Source organism: Dermacentor andersoni, chromosome 4 (assembly GCF_023375885.2).
Source record: "Dermacentor andersoni chromosome 4, qqDerAnde1_hic_scaffold, whole genome shotgun sequence".
Lineage (NCBI taxonomy): Eukaryota > Metazoa > Arthropoda > Arachnida > Ixodida > Ixodidae > Dermacentor > Dermacentor andersoni.
In genome coordinates this window covers 48956569-48976767 of record NC_092817.1, presented here as the reverse complement: position 1 = coordinate 48976767, position 20199 = coordinate 48956569, and the positions used below count along the sequence as shown (strand labels likewise).

General features: G+C 45.1%; 1 protein-coding gene across 1 annotated transcript in view; it reads right to left on the bottom strand.

Annotated features, from left to right (window-relative positions):
• Positions 1-7068, bottom strand: part of LOC126537088 (cytochrome P450 2A13-like) — a 45805-nt gene extending 38737 nt beyond the window's left edge. The window contains exons 1-3 of the mRNA XM_072287604.1: positions 7064-7068; positions 5630-5680; positions 5319-5443 (exon numbers count right to left, since the gene is read on the bottom strand). Coding sequence (XP_072143705.1) covers positions 5319-5443; positions 5630-5680; positions 7064-7068 — 181 coding nt within the window. The remainder of the gene's footprint in view (positions 1-5318; positions 5444-5629; positions 5681-7063) is intronic.
• Positions 7069-20199: the final 13131 nt, after the last annotated feature.

Below are 20199 nucleotides of genomic sequence, written 5' to 3'. Positions count from 1 at the left end.
AACACGGTTTTCACACAAATACTTTGGTCATAAGGTAGACGGTTAAGAACAATTTAAACTTGATTATAATACAACTATAATAATACACGAAATCACAACATTATTTACACACATGGTATACAGCTCACGGCCCTGGGGATATGCTTCAGTTAGTTTATTCCAGTCAGCTATCGCTTGTGGAAAAAAAGAATACCGAAAGGTGTCAGTGCTTGCGAAAATTCATGTTAGAGAATGACGGTAGTGGTGTCGAGTGGGTCTGCTTATCAAGGGAGATACGTATTTTGCGGTGTCTAAGGCCAGCCTATGATTAATTAAGTTGAAAGAAACTCTAGCCGTCGTTTCTTTCTTAGAATTTGTAATAGTTCAAAGCCGTTTGCGGCTAGCAATGCAGTGGGGGAGTCAGTAGCCTAAGATTTGCTGTAAATAAATCGTATTGCTTTTCTTTGAATTTTGTCTAAGTTCTTAATGTTAATTGTTGTGTGAGGGTCCCAAACTATGAAAGCACACTCAAATTTTGGCCTAATTAAGGACAAGTAAGAGAGTAGTTTAACAATAGGCGGATCAGTCTTGAGCTTGTGGCGCAGAAGGCATAGTTTCCGGAAAGCGGCAGAGCAGATGATATTTATGTGCAAGTTCCATGATAAATCACTCGTTGATGTTAGACCTAAATATTTATAGCAGGTTACTTTCAGTAAAGGTGCTGCAGCCAAATTGTAAGTGTAGTCTAAGGGGGCTTTTTTGCGCGTTATGGGGAGATAGACACACTTAGTTGCATTAAGAAGCATTCCCCATTGCTGACACCATTTTAAAGTATTGCCTAAGCTAGAGATAAGGTCACATTGGTCACTAACGCAGGTAACTTTATAAAAACACAATCGTCAGCAAATAGACGAATTTCAATTGGGGTGTTAATCATATTGACGATATCATTAACACAAATAAAAAAAGTAAAGGGCCAAGTACGCTCCCCTACGGAAAGCCAGAAGTTACTGGATGGCAGCCAGAGTGTGACTCTCCCACCTGAATATATTCGTTGCAGTTGTTTGGATAAGCTGAAATCCAGGAAATGATTAATTATTGCACGCCAATCAACCGAAGCTTAGAAATTAGTTTATCGTGTGGAACTGTATCGAATGCTTTGCTTTAATCTAGGAATATTACATCAATTTAACTGTTAGTGTCTAGACAAGCTGCAAAGTTGTGAACCATAGTAACCAATTGTGTTGTAGTAGAAAATCCTTTTCAATATTCATATTGATGATTTGTTAGAACTGAGTGTTCTAAGAATTCGTTTAATTTATGAGCTATTATGTGTTTGATAAGTTTACAACACGAAAATGTTAAGGATATCAGGCGATAATGTTGTAGTAATAGACGTTCGCTTTTCTAGAATGTAGGCACAACTCGGGCTGACTTCCAGTCATCTGGCGATTCCGCTGATAACAGAGAGACAGGAAAAATATTAACTAAGTATTTGGTAACAGACTCGGCAAAGCGACGAAGAAATATGTTAGGTATATTGTCGGAACCGCAAGATGTTTTACTCTTTTAGTCGAGTAGCATAGCAATGACGCCAGGATAAGAAATGAAGTTTGCATTTACAGCACGGTCTACGTTTCTGGCGGTAGAGAATCACTGGGGGCGGGAAATACACTATGGAAATAGTCATTGAAGTGTTGAGCAATGGCGGTCTGATCAGATACCATAGAACTATCGAAAAAAACCTGTGCTATGGGTTTCTGTTTTCGCTTATATAGTTTCGAAACTTCTTTGGATCATATTTTATGATGTTTGGGAGGGACATATTGAAGTAGTATTCTTTCGAGGTATGCGCCGTATGTGCAAGGTTATTTAGAGTGTCGGATGTAAGTTTGGGGTCAGCATGCATCTTCTTTAACCTTTTCGCTTTACGTTTGAGGTGAATGATGCTTCTCGTCATCCATGGCGTATGTTAATGCACCTTCTTACGTTTAAACGGTATAAAGTTTTCAATGCAGTAGAAGCACATGCGTTTAAATTGGTCCCACAAACTGCAAACATCGGTATCAACAAATTCTATCAGGCAAGTTTCTAGGTGGTCGATAATGCGTGCATCACGGGCATGTCTATAGTCTTTCACACAATGAAAGGCCGGCTTCATAGTTTGAGAAAGCGGCACCAGGGGAATAGAAACTGAGACAAGGTAGTGATAAGACAGTCCTTAAAAAATTACAGCGGTGGATGTGCCGAAATCATGAGGAATAAATACCAAATCTAAAACAAATTAAGAGGCGCTTTGATAATTCGTTGGTTCATGAACTAATTGTATCAAATTATGTGTGAGCATTAATGCAAACACAGTTTTTGCATGACTGGTATTGGCTGAAAAGGTCTCAAAACGTTCCCAGCCTACTCCAGGCAGATTAAAATCGCCAATGAAAAGAACTTTGTGGTCCTGTTATTTAGACATGTGTACCTTCAATTTTAGTAAGTATTCAAGAGTTGAGTCGGACAGTCTATATAAGGGGTATAAGATGAATGAGTGGCCCCACAAGGTTACTTTAATGCAGATACATTCAAGTCCCGGTATGTCTTCCACCAAGACAGTGTCAAATCTGTGTTGGATCAGAACGGCCACAACACCTCCTTTTGATTGCCTGTCCTTACCAAAAGCCGTATAGGAAAGCGGGAAAATGTGGTCATCATGCACTCGTTCATGTAACCACGTCTCAGTTATTACGGTAATGTGATGATCGTACTGCCGCAGTAAAATTTCAAGAGGCTTCGTTTTATTCCCAACACTTCGGGCATTCAAATTAAGGAGACGAAGTTGCCTGTCGTGCGCATGCACATTACGTCAAGGTTTTGACTGCTGAGGGGTGGTGTTATTGTAGCTGGTCATTTTCATCCGCCTGTTTTGCACTTTGTCCCAAGAATACATATCCTTATCGATCTTTTGTTTGTCGTGTACCAGGTTGATTCTTTTGCCTTGTTCTATCTTGGCCTTTGCGCTGTTCCAGAGCTGACTGCGTTTTCTTGACGTTGATTTAGTATAATCCTTCTTAATAAAAATGTTCAAACTCTTCAGTTTGCTTGCGTTTCTCAGTATTTGTTCTTTTCCTTAAAGTGCTGCAGGTGAAACCTGCTTACCAAGTCGATGGATACGCCCAACAGATTCGCATTTAACCTGAAGTTTGTCGTGAAAAATACCCTTCAGAGCCCTGTTCTTTTGTTCCTCTTCTGAATGCACTGAGGTCTCAGGTATACCATGAATAATTAAATTAGAGCGTCTGCTATGATCTTCGAGGTCTGTTAGCTTTTTATACTGAAAAGACATCACGTGTTCAAACGATTTCAATGTGGCTTGCAATTAATCAGTATTTTCATGCGGCACAAAGGGCTCAGACGCCATATTTTTAACAGTACGCCTAAATTCGTGCATCTGTTCTTTCAGTTCCGCAATCCGAGCTTTTATTTCTAATAGTTCCTCACAAATTTCTGTCTCACTTTCAAGTAGTTGCTCGCACAGTTCCTTCTGCGTAGGTTTTGGGTTTTCCTCGACATCACCACAAATTAGTAGTTCGCAAAGGGCAGAGCCGTCATACGCTATTACAAAACAACGCCGTGGGCACGGAAGGACCACTAAGCTCCGGCAACCACTACGCATTGAAATAGGACGGGGACTAAAATGCAGTAAGCACAGAAGCATTCCGTCTAGTGACTTGGCGGCTTTGAATTCACCGCACCCACAGAAGACGAAATCATGCCGGTCTTCTTTTATAGCGGTGCCAACCAATGACCTCACACTGAGATACTTAATAGGATGGGCCAGTAGAGTTGCGTCGCCGGATGACGACAGCGTTGAGAACGAAGTGCCACTGTCGATGAGCTGGTTCTTGCCGTCACAAGACGCATCAAGTGTTCGCGCGCATCCAGAAGCAGCGAAGCCAAAAAAACCTGGAGTAAACTGAGAAGCATTATGTTTAACGACGTGGCGTATTTAGATAGGCCGTGCCCACAGAAGACGAAATCATGCCGGTCTTCTTTTATAGCGGCGCCAACCAATGACCTCACACTGAGATACTTAATAGGATGGGCCAGTAGAGTTGCGTCGCCGGATGACGACAACGTTGAGAACGAAGTGCCTTTGTTGATGAGCTGGTTCTTGTCGTCGCCAGACGCATCAAGTGGCCGCGCGCATCCAGAAGCCGTGAAGCCAAGAAAAACCTGCAATAAGCAGAGAAGCGTTCCGTTTATAGCTACATGGCATCTTTGGATACGCCGATCCTTAGCTTAAGAAGTGCCAGTTATCTATTTACCCAATCGCTATGTTCGTGGCACTTCACTTGCACTGTCACCTGCCGTTAATGTTCTATCTAACTAGCAACACTTAACATTTGAACTAATATTTCTTTTCAAATTATAAAAGAAAGTTTACTGATGGGGCGCATTAGGCAACAATTTGGCACGAGAACGCAATAGCAAGGCCCCAATAATAAATGGCACCTGGAATTTACAGAAGAATGACTAGGTGATCCCTTTAATTGCGAACCGTGATGCACATGTTCTCGTGATTTGTGATGGCGACGATCGGGCCAGATTTAAGAGGAAGCTTCAGCTCGGGCCCAACTCCAACGCGGCCTATTCAAATACATGTAAAACGCAAAAACGTTCTTCTGAGATAACCCCTGGAGCGATTGTAATAAAACTTGTTGTATTTGAGAGAGAATGTTAAATTCTAGTGACTGTTGGAAGCGGAATTTCGATTTAGGGCTTGAATTTTGTTAGAAAGATTTTCAAATATTCCACCGTTTGGAAAAAATAGAAGCACGAAATTTACAAATTCATAGCTTTGCATCAAAAACAGATATCGTGGTTCTGTAAACGGCATCCATTCGACCATTCAAAGCGGACAAATTATATATGTCATTTTACATCTTACGTGAAATTGTTACGTTGGTTACAATGGTTGTGCAAAAGCTGTATTTCCATACTACTAAAATTTTTTATATCCCTGTGTAACATATCAATTTTGTCCGCTTTAGATGTACTGTTAGATGCAATTCAATGTATTGTTTTTTTATTTTTCATTGCTGAGTCACAGAGTTGTAAACTTGATAGTTTTGTTTTCTGAAAATTTTTGATTTTTGCCAATTTTAATAAAACATTTAGGACTTAGATCAAAAATCCGAAACCAACAGTCACTAGATTTTATGTTTTTCTTTTAAATGCAACGAACCTGCCGAGAAAGACGAATTCTCCTTTTACATGTATTATGATAGGAGCACTCGAGCTAAATCTTCCTCTTAGGAGCGACGTATACGAACATGCACTCTTACCTGAGTACACTGCTCCCCTATACAACCAGTTGACTGGACGGTACAGGACTTCTCTTTTAGTGAGGAACTTCTTTATCGACTGGAAGTTGTTCAGCATAACCATGTCTGTAGGGCCTGTCTTGATTCTGTTGGGAATAACGAGATGAAATCACACAGTGCAAGGAAGATGGTAGGTGCTTGCCTTAGTTTCATCTTTCCACATCTATCGTTGCGCTTTGACACATATAGAGCCATATCCTTAGAGCACTTTGCCTGAACATTTCACGAATGCTACAGATACCTCAAGCCACTTTTTCATAACTTTCACTGACCTCAAGTGGAGCAGGTAATTCCACCCTCCCCCTCGCCCCTTGTCCAGGCCCCTGCCCCAAAAAGAGGAACCTACAGGGACACGTCAACCAGCTGACACACGGCGCTTCCTCACATTCCTCTACCGGTGTTCAGTAGCACATCACCTTTCTTTTCAATTCTACGCCCTCGTCGCTAACACACCCTCGGTCGTTACCTCGCCCACCCGCCTTACCCTCTCTCCCCTTTAGAAGAACCGTACCTATATATACTATGCCATGAAAAACAGATGTCGCCTTGAATAAGACAAGTCCACGTGTCGAAACGTTGGTTCTTGCTTTTATCTTGTTCCCGTTTTGCTCATCGTTTTTCAGAACTTGTAGCTCACCAAGTCTACCTTCCGTCAAATTTTACACCAGCAAAAATACTTTTGACACCGCTGTGGTGGCTACGAAAGCCACAAGTACGCCTCACGTTGCCTGGAACTGCGAAGAAGAGTGGCCAATCAGCAGTGGTCCTACGGCAGACGACACTGTTATTATCGATAGAGGCTAATATGTAAGAAACGCACATTTACACCGATGGTCTCCACCACCTGCTCCACAGCTGCTGTTGTCATACTGGGCTTACTAGTTACGACCGAGTTCAAGGTGTCTCATGTGTCGACGCGTACGGGAACAGAACTTTCCGCTCTGCGTTCTGCTGCTAATTATAACTTGCAAGCATGATCTTGAAAGCTGGTAGCTTTTTGTGAATGCAATAAGACAGCCCTTCAGAGTTTCCAGTCAGCCTTACGACGCAGGACTCCTTACGCATTCGTGTCTGAGGTAAGAGCAGTTATACATCAAGCCTTGGCTACCGGGTAATTGCGGCATCGTAGGTAACAACAATACTAATGATGCTGCCCGGCCAGCCCACAAAGTATCCCAGACAGTCCCCATTGTCTAGAGCAGGCGCTGCGAGGGGCCTTCGTTTCTTTCCTCGCACCAAGAGGCTAGCTTCTTGAAACACCCTTATTGTCTCAAACTGACATCTCCACAGACTACACCCCGTGGCAAATACCATGACAATTTTCTCACTGTGATACCTCTTTGCTGTGCTGCGACACCTCTGGTTAAGGGTGCATTTTACGAAATCCTAATCATTCCGTAATGTAATGACAGACATACCATGTGTGACTCGTGCAACTCTAAAGGGGCAATTGAACACATACTGGGCTTTTGTCATCGTTATAACGTCGCACGTGAATTTATTCGGACTACGCCAAACTACTAAATCGTTCACCGTATTCAGAGACAAACATTCTTGGACCATGGTCATATGCGTCGATGGCTTCTAAAGCAACGCGCGCATTATTACAGAAGAAACAGAGGATAGCAGCGTTGTGAAGGACTGTAGACGTGTACGCATTACTATTGCCCCTGACATACTGTCTTCACTACTTTCTTCCACCCTACCTCATCTTTAAAGCGGATGGCTTTCTTGGATTCTTTTGGCATTATCTTGGTTCGTCGATGGTTGGACTCGGACAAGAAAACGTTCCTTTGTGTGGTGCGGCAGTGGCGGCTGCAGCGCCAGGGGGTTTTCTCATGCGACTCGAAGCCGGGACGCTTTCAAGAGCTGGAGACGAAGCTTGCGGCATACGTGACTGATCTACGCAATCGATCACTGTTGGTCACGTGTGAAATGATCACGCAACAAGCCCGTATCTTCGCTCTGGAAGCAGGGATACAGAGGACTCAATTCAAAGCTAGCAGGGCCTGAGCATCTAAATTTATGACGAGGGCTGGCTTCTCCCTACGTATACGTAGACGCACCAGCGTGTGCCAGAAGTTGCCGGCCGCATACGAAGAGAAGGTCCCCCCCTTCCACAGGCACTTCCTAAACTTCGCGACTCCTGACGGCATTTGCTCGGCCAGATCGGCAATGCCGACCAGACTCCCGTATACTTTTATATGACCAGCAATACGACAGTGAGCGTTAATGGAGCGTGCGATGTGAATCCACTAACAACGGGCAATGAAAAGCCACGTTTTACTGTCATGTTGTCATACGGATGGCACCAAGCTTCGCCCGTACATCGTGTTTAAAAGGAAGACGATGCCTAAAGAAGTACTTCCTAATGGCATTGTGGTACGGGCGAATGCAAAGGGCTTTATGACGGATGATATGGTAGTGGAGTGGTACCGTCTCGTGTGGCTCCTGAGGCCGGGGGCATCCCTCAAGAGAGACATCCCCAACCTGCCAGTGTTGGACTCTTTCCGGGGCCACCTCACAGACAAGGTGAAAGTGGTGCTTCACAAGGAGCGCACCGACATGCTCGCAATCCCCGGTGGCTTGACGGAGCTGCTTCAGCCTCTCGACGTGGGGGTCAACGAGCCTTTTAAGGACCTGCTGCGCCGCGAAGACGAGTGGATATCCAGAGAAAACCGCGAACTTACCCCAAGCGGGCGTGTGAGGAGAGCCTCCTTGGCTACTGTGTGCGGGTGGGTCCTCTCTACGTGGGCGGCGGTACCGCGCGATGTTGTGCTGCGGTCGTTCACCGAATGTGGACTCACACTTGATGACGACGAGCTATGGGACCGCAGCAGCTATGACGGCAGCAGCACCAGTGAGGACGACTCCAGTGACGATAAGTAGTTTTCATCACCCGCGTCAATACATTTCTCTTGTGTGAAAGGCACTCGCACGTTTTCATTTCTTTATTTTTTTTGAGGCATGTGATTTTGCGGGGGGAGGGGGGGTGAGGGGGTCTATTTACATTCGAGGCGAGTTACAATCATATAAATACGGTACATGCTGCGTAAAGATTATTTTTTTTTTCGGCGTTTAAAGAAAGCCCGCGAATTACGAAACAAATGCAGGTGACTTCGCTCGTGCGCTATGATATTGCAGCGCTCTGAACCATGCGTCGATCCTATTGCTTATCAGAGACGACGGCACTTCCTTACCGTGTGCCACCGCCAAAGATGTTCACGCCCTGTGAGCATCTTTGGCGTGAGCCGCGGCCGCTTATTTCGCCATGGCCCGCGCACACGGTTCTTTCGCTCGAACCGCGGTTGAGAGCGCTGCAATACGATAGCGCACGAGCGCAGTCACGTGGTTTTATTTCATATTTCGCGGGCTTTCTTTAAACGCCGAAAAAAAAAAAAATCACCACGCACCATGTATGTTTCCACAAAAAATTGCATCGGTCGTTTCCGAACCCCCTCTACTACGAAACGAAACGCGCTTGGCACTAGAGTGAACATTAAACAGTTTTCATAATTTATCTTAGTTAATTAATTAAGCGGAATATAAAAAAATGTCTAAGGAGCGCCACATGACGGCAAACCACATGCCGTTGGTTTCATTCAGCAGTGGCTAACCACTTTTTTTTTAACTCCTTGGCACAGGTTACGCGAAGCACCCTTTATAAGGGCGGTGTTATGGTTGACCTGTACCTAAAGTAGGAGTGTGTAGGTTGAATAAGTGGTTTAAAAATAATTACTCAATACTCGTTCTTTCCCTATTTTTATTTGTCACACGAGGCGCATAGTTGGTATTCCCCGGCACCTGAATGAGCGACACAAAGCACATTGTTTAACTTTTGTTAAAATAGTGAACATTCAAGCAGATAGATGACGTTAGTGGTTTCGCAAGTGAAGTCGCCGTTGATTTTAACAGAAAAATTGGATGCTGTGCTTCTAGCAGTCTTTGACGTGGTCATGTGTGTACAAACTTTACAACGGGGCTTATTGCAGGGATGACAACTAGCAAGAGCAATCGCTTTAGTCTTTGAAGAGGTTACTAGGTCGCGCAGATTCCTAGAGCGACGATAGAGAACTCTTGGCGATTCCGTGAAAATGTGTTTAAGACGGTCGCTTTGTGTTAGTAAGTTATAATGCTTCCTGAGAATGTGGGACACGTTAGGAATAGATGCAGAGTGTGTTAGGATAAGGTTAGTTCGTGAAATCGGCGCCGATCGCTTGTCCGTGCAGATGAGTTCTTTCCGGTCGAGGCAGTCGGCCCGTTTAAGGGCATCGTCAATTATTTGTGAAGGGCGACTTCACTTGCGACAGCACTAACGTCATCTATCTGCTTGAATGTTCAGTCTGTCATATGCAGTATATCGGTCAGACCGAAACATCTTTTCGTGTCAGATTCAATAACCACAAAGCACACGTTAACAGCTTACCACACCTTCCATTATCTAAACATGTTCGACTGCCAGGTCATACGTTTGACAATATCAGTGTAACCATAATACAATCAGGTTTCTAATCGCACCATGATCGAGAAGTACGAGAATCCTTTCTCATCCATAAATTTAACACTGTGTCACCCGGTATCAACGAGAGCGTAGGAAAAATGTCGTGCCTTTCTGCCATATATTGATGTGTATGTTCTTGTACAGAATGGACAAAGCATGCCAAACCAGTTTTGCCATGTCGCAATCGATATTATTTTGTACTTCATATGCAATCATCGTGACACGTTAATGATATTTCATGGATATCATTTATCGTGCTTAAGTTATATTTGCTGCTGTACTTTTTTTTCTATTATTTTCAAGTGTACACGTGCATGTACTACTGATTGCGCCCACGTGCACATGCCCATAAAAGCGGCTGCGCGCTTGTATCTGTGTTTATTATGACGAAGGCCGTGCCCCGGCCGAAACGTTAAAAACATTAAAGATGAAATTTTCGTAAGTGTGCACCTTCGTTTTTCAATCTATATATATATATATATATATATATAATGATATTATGAGAAGCCAACAAACACTGACACCAAGGTCAACATAGCGGAAATTACTTGTGCTTAATAAATGAAATAAGGAAACGACAAATTAATCGAAATTAAAGTGGATGAAAAAACAACTTCCCGCAGGTGGGAACCGAACCCACAACCTTCGCATATCGCGTGCGATGTTCTACCAATTGAGCTACCGCGGCGCTGTTTCCCCATCCACTTTCTTGGGTATTTATGTGCACTAGTAGAACCCTGGGAGTGTTAGCCAGCGCCACCACTCACAGACCCATAAAGATCACGTTCTCGTGATGCCTGCGGCATAAAGGACGTTCCACGTCCGCCGCCAAGGTCTGCGAGTGGTGGCGCTGGCTAACACCCCCAGGGTTCTACTAGGACACATAAATACCCAAGAAAGTGGATGGGGAAACAGCGCCGCGGTAGCTCAATTGGTAGAGCATCGCACGCGAAATGCGAAGGTTGTGGGTTCGGTTCCCACCTGCAGCAAGTTGTTTTTTCATCCACTTTTTTTTCCATTAATTTATCGTTTCTTTATTTCATTTAAGCACAAGTAATTTCTCCTATGTTGACCTTGGTGTCAGTGTTTGTTGGCTTCTCATGATATGACTAATAAATATCGGGCCCCTCGGTTAACCCCCTTTCTTCTCGTTCATTATATATATATATATATATAAATAAATAAATATATATATATATATATATATATATATATATATATATATATATATATATATATATATATATATATATATATATATATATATATATATATATGTGTGTATATTGTAGCAAAGAAGACAGGCGTGTGCTTCAGGCATGATGGGCGGTAACTTCCGACTGCGGAGTTCCAGGGTTGGTGTAAACCTAGCAACCTCCACCAAATATGTGAGGCAGTTTAATTAACAGGCCAGAACGTTGCACGATACACAGGCACGTCTGTTTGTCAGGCATCGGGCACCGAGCGCGCGAGCTCTGGTCTTGAGCGAGGCGTTGACGATGCGTCTGAAGCACACGCCTGTCTTCTTCGCTACAATATTTTTATATATTTGTTATATATGTAAAGACAGATGTTATAATACAGCATAATAAAGAAAGGATATTAGTGTGTACACTGCCAAGAAATGCGTGGTACAGCCAAAGCTGGGCGTTCGCGCAGATCATTCATTCTAAAAGAGAAAGAAGTGTCTTTAATGCCTCGTGGGACAAGCGATGCCAGCGACACTCGAGTACTTTATAAATGGACAAACGGTGCCTCTAGCCGCTACCCTAATGCATTCGAGATGCATTGTCTTCGCAAGTCAAACCAGGGACATTTGTTCAACAGGGGGTCGGTACTGCTTTCATGCGGCACGTGGCAATATCAGCCATTCCATTTAGTAATGAAAGTGGTTTAGGGCAGCCAACCAGCTCCTAGCAAAAGTCAAGGCCGAATGATCAAGGAACAAATGACCCCAGAAGTGCACTCCAGTTGTACGTGGTATATTGCACCCGCGGTTTGAGTGCAAGTGAGATTGCCCCACCACGTGTGTCCCTGAAAGAAGAGCTGGAAGGTAGTGTTCTCATCGATCATCCTTTTCTGCAGAGTTGAATTTTGTGAGATTGAGCGGCTTCTGAAGCAATGCGAATATCATTAGTTCAGTTTAAGATAAAAAGTAAATGATTAGTGGCTGTTGAAAGCAAGGTTAGGATAATGAAACAACTGAATTCCGATTACGGTCGTTCGGCGTGTCGATTAATGAGAGTTGGCTATCCGTTTTGAACTATTCCTCGGTAACTGCATAAATTAAGACAACCTGAAGAGGCGTGGGGTAGACAACTGGCAGGGAAGCGAAAATGACTCTGCATGCTCAAGCAGAAGCTAATCTCAAATCGAGTGTCGTTGAGACTACTCTGCGACGCTATCAATGGGGCTTGAGTTTGAGCTCAAGCTTGAGCCAGGCTACCTGTATATCACTGACTCAGCCTACCTGTATATGGGTCCGTACTGCTTGGCCCACTTCATGGCCTGGTTGCAGTGGAAGTCCTTGCGCATGAACTGCGGGTGACCCACTAGTGGATAACCCGGAGGACCCGGAGGCAGCCTCGACCCGGGCGGCGCTCGTTTTCCGAGCAGCCATCGTTGCAGTACGAAATAAAGAAGTGCGGCCACCAACAGGCTGCCTGCTACTGCTAGACAGTCCATGGTCGTAGCCTGCGTGAGAGGAAATTTCTGCAGTCAGTTTGGCTGCTGATACTCTCACGCGAAATATTCAGCTTGAACCCACAAAAGTATGTCAGATGATGAAGTGTTCTCAACAGTCAACCATCGAAATGAAATTAATGACCGTTCCAGCGCATCGGTTGGCAATTCCGGTGCACCGATGTAAAAGAGTGCGACAATTAGAATGTGAGGACATAAAATGGCGCAATGCATTTTCGCAAGCAGTTTGCAAAAAAAAAAAAAAGAAACAAGCTCACAACCTACCAAGTCTTTCAATAAATAAATAAATAAATAAATAAATAAATAAATAAATAAATAAATTTATAAATTTAAATAAATAAAAAAAGGAATCAATATTGGGTTTAATCTTTCACACAAACAGGTGGGTATAATAGTAGAGCAGCAGCTTCCAGGTTTGTTTTATGCGGACGACGTCGTGTTGCTAGCTAGCAAGCAATGTGATATTCGACGTTCGGCTAATATCTGTGAACAGGAAGGCGAGAATCTAGGTCTGAAATTTAGCGTTAGAAAGTGCGGTGTTATCGTATTCAATAAAGACAGTGAATATACATTGCCAATACAGGTCCAGGAAATACCCTGGGTAATGTAATACAAATACGCTAGTGTATGGATAACCGAAGGCAATATATGTGTGGAAAGAGCGGAAAATAAGCAACCGTAGCAAAGGGCAAGATAAATGCGATCATAATGAGACAGAGCGTTATGGGGATTCAATACGTGTGAGGTGCTCCGGGGTATGCGGAGAGGTGTAATGGTTTCAGGACTTAAGAACTTGCATGTGGAAATGCGGTTGTTTGCTTGAAGTCAAGGGTACAATTAAGAGTCGATGACGATCAAAGGTCAGTGGGACGCCTCGCATCGGGCGCTCACTGGAAGACTACCAATGAAGCTGTGCATCGTGATAAGGGCTGGACAAGTTTTGAAGTGAAGGAAGCTCAGTGCAAAATTGATTTTGAAGAACAACTGAGGAATATGAAAGAAAGTAAATGGGTTGCGAGAGTTCTCGGGTATTTGCACAGCAAAAAGTGACAGGCCTGCGCGGCCCACTCAGCACAGTCACAGCGTAAGCTGGCGGAGCGGCTTCATAGCAGCTCCATTTTGAGCATCACGCACTGGAGGGTCTTCGCGGCGAAGTCTCTTCGCGTCGTATTCACGAGAACGATCAGAACTGTCCACCCGGCGTTGACGGCAAGCTGACGCTTGAGCTGCGGCTTGTACGGCTCTCTGCACAGCGATCTGCTGAGACCGACGTTGCCTGGTTGCAGCCGTGTGCGTAGCTCTGGGATTCGCTTCTTAGGCAGCGGTTCGAACCTTGCGAACCTTGCCATAACGTGTACGGAAGAATAAACACAGGTATCTAGAATACGCGGTGCCTTACTTTTCGAAGCGATATCAGGATGCCTTAGAACGCGTACTTATCAAGCGAGGTAAACCAAGGAAGAAGAAGCATGTGCTTGCTGCGGTAAAGCGAGGGACACGATCGAACATGTCTTATTGGAATGTGAAAATATCTACTCTGCTGTCGGTTTAAGCTCCTCTGGCCTCCTTGAAGCCCTTGGGTAAAGGGACAGCGGGGGGAAAGCAAACATGTCCGCAACAGAGATTTGTAAGAGGAGATTGGAAGATTGGTGGCAGTAAAGTTGGGATACCACAAACAATGGAGGCGCACAAAAACAATGTTCCCAGTAGTGGTTCAGAAAGTTTGATGTTGGGAATTCTGTGCGGGTGCGTGTTCCTTTCTTCAAGAAGATAAGTAGGACATTAGGCAAAATTAGAACAAGAGCGTGGTGGCGCAACCTACCACCCCTTTTCAAGGGGGACGCTCGTAGCATCCATCCATCTTATAAGCCACATGCATGCAGCGAGTAACTTACTCAGCGGGGCTGGAAGGTTGAAGTACCGGGAATCGTCGGGGTGGGTCTGCGTCGACCAAGTGACCCGTGCTACGCTGCTAGTCGGTTTTGGCGGATGCAGGGGGAACATTGCTCGTGAAGAAAATGTTCCTTAATAGCTAGTTTCCGCCTAGAGGAACATATTGAGGGCCGACGTGCTCTCGGAATGCGTTCAGTCGACGGATTTCCGGCATGTGCACTTTTATTTCGCTCACAACGGATGTGAATTGACGTGTACTCGTCCATCTTTCTCTCGGGCTATCGCGTTTAGCCCAATCTTAATAATTGAAGTTGCGATACTATACTTTACCGACGGTGTTTCGGATAAATAAAGAAATGCCGATTTTTAGGGATAAATGTTTACCGCGCGGTTATCGTCAGATTGTGAGTATATTTGTCGACTTGGGTTAAAAAAATGCTCATGTTCTTTCAAAAATTTAATGTACATAGCGGAAGAAAAAAAAAGGTGTTGTCAGTCTACTAGCTCTCAACTAATGTTTTCCTTTAGCGAACTACGACGGCTCGTAAAAATGGACACGTTGGCGTAACTAGAGTTAGGTGCCACGCGTAGTATTGCAATGACTGTACCAAAACTTTAGATAAAGGTATAAAATGTATTTCTGTAGAAGTACAAGAGTGCCTTATGGAGCTCCACATTTCTGCCGAGGTCAAATTAAGTTACGCACGTGTTTTTACAAAACCTTTGCTTGAGTTCGTAGGTACAGTCTGTTAGAAATTATATACAGTCACGCGAGCCTGCAGCAAAAGAAGTGAAATAAAAAAATAAAAAATGAAAATGCAGTAAGTTACATGATTGAAGTTTTCTTCATTCTTTTGCGCCGTATTCTAGTTATGTGCATGGGGCACCTAAAGAATAAACAAGAAAGAAATACACATGCGGGAAAATGCCTTTTGGCGGTCAGTAAAAGGTCACTGAGGACAGATTGGTTTCATGTTCACGTATGAAGTTATGTTACCTAAAGTACCGCAGCGCTGTGTATAGGAAAGTTACTGGGGAAGTTGCATATATCCGGAGACAACGGAAGCAAACGACACATAATGAAAACGTTCGAGTCCCGCAGGAGCAAAGTACATTCACGGGGCATCAATCGCAGCCCAGCCGCAGCGTCTGTTCGCGAAATCAGAATTAAGATATGTTGACAACTTTCACTTCCAGATCGTGCGGCTTCGTCGGCGTGGTCATTCCCTGATGCTGAAATGTCTTGGAAGCCATGGAGAGATTATATTGTGTCCCTTCTCATGACTGCGATGACACATCTGTCGAATTTCTGAGGCCAGATGTTCAATGGGTCTGTGGCGCATTGGGCTTTGTATGCACTGAAGTGCTGCCTTGGAGTCACTAAAAACTGTCCAATGTTGCGGAGGTTCCTGATTAATGAAATCAAGTGCAGCACGGAGTGCCGCAAGTTCTGCACCCATGGATGTGGTCACACATGAAGTTAGTAATTTGAGTTCTTCAGATTTTGCCGGGATGGTGACTGCTGCAGCCGAGCTGCTGAGTTTTACCGAACCATTTGTGCAGATATGTTGCCGGAGTCAGTGCACGTTGTGAATGTGTTCTAAAGTTGTTTGCTTCAAAGCTAGCAACGGCACTCCAGCTTTCTTTCTGATGCCCGGAATTGTCAATTACACTGGCGGCCGGTGCAGATACCACAATTTGTCTGAGAATCGTGTAGCAGGAGTTAATTGTGATGACAAGTAGGACTGACGTCTTACAATACTTTTGGCAGATGTTAAATGTGCCATTTTTGCTGGTAAGAAAGCAAGATGGTATGAGCGAATCCGAGTCACTTGTCGGATGTGTGCTCTCAGGACATCTGTAGCATAGCAGGCTGTCAAAGGGGTGTCTTTAGGAAAGGCTACTGTCGCAATCGATGATGTAGTTCTTGAGAGACCGCGACAACTTCTGACTGCTTGTGCTTGTACATTCTAGATTCTGCGAATATTTGTAGTGCAAGCATTTCTTAGTACAGGTAAGCTGTACCACAGGAAGCCCAAAAATAGTGCTTTATATAGTTGCATCATTGATGGTACTGTCGCGCCCCAGGACATCCCGCCGAGAAAACCGAGAAGGTCCGCAATGATGGCCAAACGCTATGTCATGTACGAAACGTCAGGGCTACAAGACAAGCCTCTATCAATGATGACGCCAAGAAATCGGTGGGTTTGTCTGTATGGTACAGTTGGGTCATTATTCCGAAAAACATATGAGGCCATCGCTTTACTAGTAAAAGCAACGAGTGCACACTTCTCAGGCGAAAGCTGTAGGCCTTTCCTTCTTAGTTATGTTGACACGGCCATTGAAGCCTTCCGAAGTAGTGCGCGGACTTTTACACGTGTCACTCCTGAAGCTCATATGCAAATGTTGTCTGCATATACGGAAAGCTGCAGGGTTCGCGGTAACGAATCGACGAGATTAACGAGCCCCAGGCTGAACAGGGTAGGGCTGAGTACTCCGCCTTGTGGTACTCCACGACTGGTATAGTTAAACGGCGTTGGTCTGTTTTCAGTGAAAATAAAGAAAGATCTTCCATTCAAATAGCTGCGAATTGAACAAAAGGCGTTTCCACCAATACCTACAGCTTCTAAGGCGTCCAGAATTGCATGATGATCTACATTGTTGTAGGCACCTTTAACATCAAGGAATTAAGCCGCAGTGATTCGTTTCAAGTGTTTCTGGTGCTGTACACATGTTACAAGGTCAGTAACGCTATTTATCGACGGGCCTCCGCGTCGGAAACAATCCACTACCTCTGGATAGACTTTGTAAAATTCGAAGTGCCATTTTAAGCGTGTAAGGATCATTCTCTCCATTACCTTGCCGACAAAAATGGCCATTGCTATTGGACGGTACGATGACAATTCCAATGGATATTTGCCAGGATTGAGGAGTGGAACAAGGCGACTAGATTTACACGTGGTAGGGACCAGGCCGCTACGCCATGATGCGTTGTATAGGCCAAGAAGGGCATCACTGGCCTCTTGACCAAGGTTTGAAAGCGCAGAATATGTGATGCCATCGGGTCCTGGTGAGGAAGATCGTCTGCACCCAGCGAGTGCGGCCTCTAGTTCTTCGATGGAGAACGGAGTGTCCATACGAGGATCTCGGGAGCCAGGAGGGACAATAAGAATATGTGTGCAAGGCTGAAACGTCGAGCCCGCGATCCTTGCGCAGTAATATTTGGCTACGTCGACTTCCCGCTGTCTTTAATGGAGGGCTAGAAATTTAAATGAACGGCGCTGTTGAGGAGCTGTCCGAAGTCCGCGGACTGTTCTCCATTCAACGGACAGAGGTTGTCCATCCGTGAATCACGGCACCTTATGGACCCATCAGAAGACACACGAAGTAGCAACCTCGCTGTTAAACTGCGATGGCGGTTGTAATCACGACACACGAAACTTGTAATACGTCCACGTTTTCTGCTCGACAAAAACAGCAACCACAGCGCATACCGATGCCCCAAATTGACTATTTTTCCTGGTTTTAATGCGAATAATTAACATTTTTTGGGAACTTTAACCTATTTTCAGGTTTGTCCGTTTTTATATACCTGCTTTCACTCTGTGACCCAAGTTGTCTACTAGTTTTGACCACTAGGTATAAGCTAGCTGCTGCCTTACCGAGCAGACACCATGGGCCGCTGGGTATGTGGCTGAATAGACAACATGCTGGTGGCTGCTGTGTGCCCTAATCGACAGTGTGGGTCACTTGATATGTGCTCCTGAGTATGAGCCTAAGCAGACGACTCTGGTGCTTGGTATGTGAGTTTGGTACATTGCCATTCTTGAGCAATCCACCGTAATCGATGTGCCAGGATAACACAAGGAGTATGTAGCCCTGAAAGAAAGGAAAGTCTGAAGCTCCTACGCGCTGTGGGAATCGGTTTAAGCGGACCTTTCATTGGCGTTTGTAAGCACGCCGCTCCTGCTTAGCGCCAATATGCGACTAGAAATGACACCACCCAGTTGGACACATTTGTCCTGGACGCTACCTCGGTCAACATGATATACTAGGTGTAGTCGCAGCTGCTACGGCGTTTCGAATTGGGACGCAATGCTTACGACAAGATTACTTGGTAGGACTATCTTTCGACATTATGGTTTGCAAAGAGACTGCCACTCTGTGTTTGCTGATGTTCCCATAGGGTTTCGTGATTCACGGTTGGTCATAGGAATACAACAATTATCATAATGGTCATCATAATGTCTAGCATATATCATCCCCAATTACACGCCCATCTTTAGAAAGATTGATAATCGCATTAACGTTGCCAATCATCTCAAAAGGATGGATGAACCGCCATATTAAAGGGAAAGCATAACCCACGATGATATTTAGGGTATAATGAACTTCGGTGAAAAATTCGGGCATTTCGGCATCACGAAGAAAGCATTGGCCAAAACTTTCCGAGAAGACAAATTTCTGATGTGTAAGGGAACAGTAAATCCAAGGCCCACCTCTTAATCAAGGGCAGGGCGTAGGACCTAAGATACGTAACATCAGCAGACCATGACAAATCATGTCCATTTGGCCCTGAAGAATATATCCATTGTAGTAGTATGTGGCGAATTCAAGCAATACATGTTTTACACTTTCAGAAACCTTTTCTCGGTTGCAATTTATATGCGGAATAGCATCCTAGACCTAGAACTAGAAAATGCCTTTGATAACATAAGGCACTCCTTCATTCTACTACAAATCTCAACGCTCAGACTTGGTCAACGTCTCCACGACTACATCCGTGACTTCCTGAGGGGAAGACAGGCCTCGCTATGAGTCGGCTCCCTGCAGTCGGAGCCAGTTGTACTGGGCGACAGCGGTACCCCGCAGGGCTTGGAGATATCCCCTAGCCTCTTCAACCTGGCCATGATAGCACTGTCGAGGAAACTGACTCGAATCAAGAACCTCCTACATACCATCTATGCAGATGACGTGACCATGTGGGTGGCAAAGGTGAGCGTAGGACAACTCGAGCACACTTTACAAAATGCGATCCGCACCACTGAGGAGTACCTCAAACCAACAGGCCCGCGGTGCTCGCCGAGCAAGTCTGAGCTGCTGCTATATAGGCCCAAGAGACGAGGGCCCAAACCAAAGGGATGGGACACAGGCTCCGCCTGTGTCCAGACGGAGCCTGTCCAGCGGTGTACAGGCGGACCCAAGCGTCCGCCTGTACACCGCTGAAGGCAACACGATTCCGGTGGTCGGTCACATCAAAATGTTGGGCATGACAATAGAGGCGAATGGCTCCAACACCATCGCAGTCGCTAAGCTCACCACGAAGGCCGAGAGTGCCACACGCCTACTGAGACGAGTGGCCAACCCGCATCACAGGCTCATGGAGCACAACCTGCTTAGACTGGCACAAGCCTTCGTAATCAGTCACTTCGTGTACATCGCAGCCATGCGCAATTGGTCCAAAGTGGAGAGAGACAAGCTTGAAACGCTCCTGCGTAAGATCGGCAAGCGAGCCATGGGTCTACCCATGGACACGAGCAGGGATGCACCGAACGCGTTAGGCATGTACAACACGCTGAGCCAGATTGCGGAGGTGCAGGAACGGGCACAGATCAACAGGCTGTCCGGCACACCTGCGGGCAGATGGATCCTACGAGAAATCGTCGTCGCGCCTCGGGAGATCGAGTGTAACAGCCACGGGCTAACGCCCGACCTGAGGAAAAAGATCAGGGCAGCTCCTGGGCA